Consider the following 5,051-nt stretch of genomic DNA (forward strand, 5'->3'; position numbering starts at 1 on the left):
GAAAAAGATGTGTCAAGTGTGGTTATTGTTATAAACCCTGCTTTTGCTCTGGAAATTTCTCACCTTTAAAAAAAAAAACAACAACAAAAAAAAAAGGAAAGCAGCATCCCTAAGTACTTGTTGTATCACCCTTAGTACGCAAGTACTTCTGGTAGAAGTAGAGTGCTGTGACATAATTAAAGCTGCTGGGGAGAAGCTGGCACAACGCTGCATTATATTCTGCGGAGTTTCAGGATCACCACAACCTTTTCAAGGCTCTAGGTGGGTTTTGCACAGGCACTGCTGCAAGCCATTCTTCCTGCGTGCTGCAGAGCCGGTGCCAGGTCTGGACCCGAGTGACAGGCAGATACCTTCCTAGAAGCTAGAGCAGAGAAAGCCAGGGAAAAACCACATAACAAACAAGCCACGCATTTTGCAAACCACAGTGTTTATTGTTACAAATGGAGGTAAACCAAGTTTCTTGCTCAGAGCTATCTCACCGGGGAAGTAAACGAAGTGTTCCTTCCTTGTTTTTTATGGTGAGATCTTTGCTCGTTAATTTGGAAGGTGCCTCCTTCCCCTTTACAGGTGGCTTTTGGAGGTGGTGTGGGAGACAGCATCGGTCTGTCCAAGCAACAATAGTGTGCCCTCACCTTCTTCTAGATGTTGAATTCCTTGCGGGTTTGTTTCTAGTCCCCTTTAAGAGGGCATTGTCTGTCCCATTGTCTTCCAGCTCTTGGAGACAAACAGGTCCCGGCTCTTAGCAATGGTCACCAGGAGGCGTCCCACGTAGTAGCCGTTCACCTGCCCTACGCCATCGTTCCTACCCATTGAAAGCAGGAAGGTTAGGGAGCCTGGAAAAAAGAGACAGAGCTTAAATGAAGCAGTTTCAAAGCTTAATATCAAACCGTACTCCATGTAGGTGCTGGCCCCAGCAGCCTCCTCTGCAACCTTTAAAAACCCAACAGCTGTCCAGATATCTCCCATCCACATGCAACAGCTTTCAAGATAATTACAGTCAGTATTTGCAAATCAGTTGCTTATCAGTGAGACCCATCACCTAGCTAGATTTTTTTGGACTAGATTTTTCAGTTTGTGCTTGTTGTATCATTTAAGGGGAGAAGGAAGGAGACAGTCAAGTCCTCTCCTTATTTCTAGGATTTAATTGGACAGTAAGGAACGTAAAGCAAAGGAACCAAGATTGATGAATGGCAGATACCCACCAGTAGATTAATTAGGAAGATGTTAGTGAAGAAAGGATGCGTTCCCTACCTAGGCTGACGCAGGTAATTAACTTCTGCAGGGTCTTTGTCAAGAACTAAGATGAAGCCTACACAGCCAACCCCAATTGTGGGTCCCCCCCCACTCTAACTAGCATCCCATGCAAGTTCTGATACAGACGTGTTAAATCTGCAGAAAAGCAGCTCAACAGCTAACGCCAGCTGCCGAGAGACGACCTCACCTGGCTGGTAGGTTTTCAGCGGCTTGTGTGTCAGGCTGTTGATGATGTTTGTCACCACCACGTTGGCGTGGAGCCCGGCGTGGTAGGCCATCTTGGGCTCCCGCAGGTCTGCGCAGTCCCCGACGGCGTAGATGTTCTCGTGTCCTTGCAGCTGGAGGTGCTCGTTAACACGCAAAGCTCCGTTGCTCGCCAGCTGCTCTCCTGCTGGGCCAAAGAGTAAGCTTTCAGGCTGGGGTTGATGCCACCAACATGTCATTGACACAAAGAGGGGAGTTAGGTTTTCATCCTCTTTTCTACACCAAGAAGGAGATGCTCGTTGCCTTGCTGGAGTTAATTATGCTCTGATACAACGAATTATCCTTTGATATGTCTGGGCACGTGGAATCATTAAGGTCTGAGAAAGGGACTGGGTAATGGTCACAGCACTCCATGGGTGTCGTGGGGCTGTAAGGGACTCAGACTGAGGGTGTGCTACTGAAAAACTGATCCGCTCAATGCCCTGTGGCACTGATTGTGCAGCAAAAATGCTGAATGTGCTGAGCCTCTTTGTGCTGGGAGCTCTGCAAGCGCGTTATCTGGGAGGCAATCCTGGCCTTGATGACAGGAGTTGTCACCAGCTTCTAGGTGTGATCTGCCTGACGCTGACCCAGGACGCTGAGGTTTCCTGCAGGTATTAGGAGGAGCTGGAGAAGGTGGAGAGCCTTGTGATCCGTACGTTTCTGGAGGTCACGTTTCACAGTTGAGTGTTCAATGCGGTGTTGGAGCATTTGCTGTGTCATGGAACAACCTAAGTTTGATTTCTAACCTCCCGGTACTCGAGTAGAAGGCACTGAGGAGCTGTGCTGCTCTCCCACGCGCGGTGTTTCTCACTTACCGAACGCGGAGGCATATGCTGAAGAGTTGATCTTTATCCCCGTGCACAGGACCACCATGTCGGCAGCCACCTCGGTGCCTTTTTCTGTCCGTACTACCATGTCCTTCTGGAACTGGTTGGTTGTGAGGTTTTCCACGTTGCTTACCCTTTCACCTGTTGGGACAGAGAGCCCTGGGTCACAAACATTTTCGAGGCGAAAGGAGGAGCAGCTTGTAGATCCTCAGAGGCATTCAGCCCGTACCTAACAGGAGGCGCACTCCTTTCCGGAGGAGAATCTCCTTCACCTCCTGACGGACGCTGTGGAGCAGCTCGGCATCAGCTAGTGCAATTTTGGAGTGAATGAGGGTGACCTGTTGGGGACAAAGCAGCAAATGGGGATACAGCAACAGGCCAGGACACCACGCACGTGGCAGCAGCAGCAATAGACAGCTGCCTTCCATCCCATTAAAATGCCCAAAGAGATGCCAAATGCCAAAAATTGCTGGTGGCAGGCTATAAGGGTGCTCCCAGAAGAGGAGGCAGCGGGGAGGAAGGTTGGCATTGCGTCTGAAGCTCCTGATTCGCAGCCATCTCCAATACCTCCAGCAGGCCCATCAAAGAACAGGCTCAAAAACAAGTCAAAGCAACTAACGTGCTGCTACCTCTTTGGCCGGGTGCTCTGTTTTGATCTCTGCAGCCATCTCGACGCCGGCAGCTCCCCCTCCCACTACCAGGATGCGCTCAGCTTTCTCGATCTCGAAGTAAAGAAGAAACCGGTGTTAGGAGAGAAAGGCTTTCAGCCGCCCTGCGAGCAGCCCCTCCCGATGCACGGCGTCAGCCTGACACCAGTAAACCACCTGGTTTGTTAAGAGGAGACAAAAATGAGAACCCCATGCGCCCTGCCTGTCTATACTGTGATACTTTTGAGCTTTTCAGGTCTCCCCTTGTGCAGATCGTGCTTCCCCCGGGGCGTGCAGGACACGAGCTAGCTCATGCTCCCTGTCCAACCCCTCCGGGCATCGTGGTCTCCTTCTCGGACACGGGTAGCTGTGTCTGGTAAGTTGATTCCTCACCTCCTTAACCATGTCTTCGTAGGCCTGGATGGCGCTTTCCATGTCGATGACTTTGTTGAACTTCCCAGGGAACGGCCCATCGCTGCCTGTTGCAAGAATGAGGTGGGAGTAGTGAAGCTCCTGGGAGGGCAGAGGGTGGGAGGGGGTGTTAGACCTTTTACAGAGGGAGTCTGAACAACCACAGGCTTACAGGCAGTAACCCGGTGTTTGTGTCAGTCGCTGAAGCTGCCGTCACAGAGGGCTCCAGAGATCAGCTGGAACTCTGAGATCAGAGTCCGGAGGGACACAGATAACAGGCTGACCTCCCACCTTCACCCCCTTCTGAACAGAGGTGAGATACTGGGGCTGACGAGCTCCTGGAGCTCCTTCCCTGTGTTTATTCCTGTGGTCAGATAAGGATCTGAGCTCCAGGGCTAATTGAGCTCTAAATCCAGCCCTGAGAACAAAAGCTTATCAGAGCACCAGGTGGGATGGAGGATTTGCCGCACGCCCCTGTTGCAGCACAGATATTTGGGGCCAGGTATTTCAGCGGGCCGAGGGGCGATCAGATCAGCGTGCTGCCCTCCATGAGCCCGCTCCCTCCCCTGCCAGAGGACCCCAAACACACAGAGCTGCCTGCAGCCTTCATCCCAAATCCCTTCTCCAACCAGACAACGCCTGGATTTGGGGGTACCGCCTTCCTGCAGCCAAAACCCGGCCGAAGAAAACCCGAGGAGGAGAGCCTCACAGCACACCCCGCTGCAGCCTGGCGTTCAGCGTCAGCGGGTGACCCCAAAAGGCTGCCAGCTTTCTGGGGACGAGTTCTCTCAGCACCCACCTCGCCATTGCTGAGCAGGACCTGCTGCCTCGCCGGGTCAATGCCCACAACCTGGCCCTGTCGGAAGCTGTCGCCGAAGGTGGCCGAGTAGGAGATGAAGGTCTTCCTGGCAAATCCTGGGGCAGGGGGAGATGGTTAGGAAGAGATCTTCCTCCAGGTGGAGGTTTAACAAGCCCCACAAAGGTTTTGGTGTCATTCTGCTGCTTGCTCCTAGCCCTGAAAGCTGAATTTCCCCCCTAAATCCCCAGCTCCTGGAGGGTTGGGGTGAGCTGGGTGCCCCAGACAAGGCTGAAACTGAACTTGGTCCTGTGTGGCCTCGCTGCTGAGTGAGGCAGCATTTCACACATCATCCCTTTGCCTGTTCCAGACACCAAGAGTTTCACTTCAGTGAACTTTTTTTTAAGTTCTTGAAGAATAATAAAAAAAAAGAAAAAAGAGCATCCGGATAATTATGCCTCATTTTTCCCGTGAGCCACGGGGTTTGCCGACCGCAGACGGTGCGTGGGACCTCCCCGAGCCAAGTGCTTGTTTTCCAGGTGGAAAATGTCAAACATTTCATCATGGCAGGGCCCGGGGAGGCCCCTCCTTTGCCCTGCTCCTCCCTTTTCCCCTCAGAGCCCCGGGGTGCAGCAGGAGAGCTGGCCACGAGGCAGCAGGCCCACGGCACTGGCTCTGCTCGCCCCTTACCGCTCTCCACGGAGGCCCGGAGGGCAGCCACGTTGTGATGGAAAGCATCCCGCATATCCACCAGCACGAACGGGACGGCCCAGGCCTTCAGCTGGCTGGCGGCCGCCGTGCCCCCGAAGCCACCGCCGACGATGACGACGCGCACGGAGTCGTCCAGCGACAGCCGGGAGCCCATGGCTC

General features: G+C 53.1%; 1 protein-coding gene across 1 annotated transcript; it reads right to left on the reverse strand.

Moving 5' to 3' along the window:
• Positions 1-408: 408 nt before the first annotated feature.
• AIFM2 (apoptosis inducing factor mitochondria associated 2) lies at positions 409-5,051 on the reverse strand. Its single transcript, XM_032191333.1, has 8 exons — positions 4,872-5,051; positions 4,185-4,300; positions 3,368-3,487; positions 2,957-3,049; positions 2,557-2,665; positions 2,316-2,468; positions 1,442-1,642; positions 409-833 (listed from the first exon to the last, which is right to left on the reverse strand). Exons 1-8 carry the CDS (start codon positions 5,044-5,046, stop codon positions 679-681), a joined length of 1,122 nt encoding a protein of 373 aa, XP_032047224.1. The 5' UTR covers positions 5,047-5,051; the 3' UTR covers positions 409-678.

This window comes from Aythya fuligula, chromosome 7 (assembly GCF_009819795.1).
Source record: "Aythya fuligula isolate bAytFul2 chromosome 7, bAytFul2.pri, whole genome shotgun sequence".
NCBI classification, from domain to species: Eukaryota; Metazoa; Chordata; class Aves; order Anseriformes; family Anatidae; genus Aythya; species Aythya fuligula.

Bases quoted from the DNA above. Each gene is read 5' to 3' on its own strand.
- AIFM2 (XM_032191333.1), bottom strand. From the start codon at position 5,046: ATGGGCTCCCGGCTGTCGCTGGACGACTCCGTGCGCGTCGTCATCGTC. The intron at 4,301-4,871 runs GTAAGGGGCGAG...CCCCTGCCCCAG, and splicing joins CCGGGCCTCCGTGGAGAGCG to GATTTGCCAGGAAGACCTTC. The intron at 834-1,441 runs GTGAGGTCGTCT...TCTTTTTTCCAG, and splicing joins GCTGAAAACCTACCAGCCAG to GCTCCCTAACCTTCCTGCTT.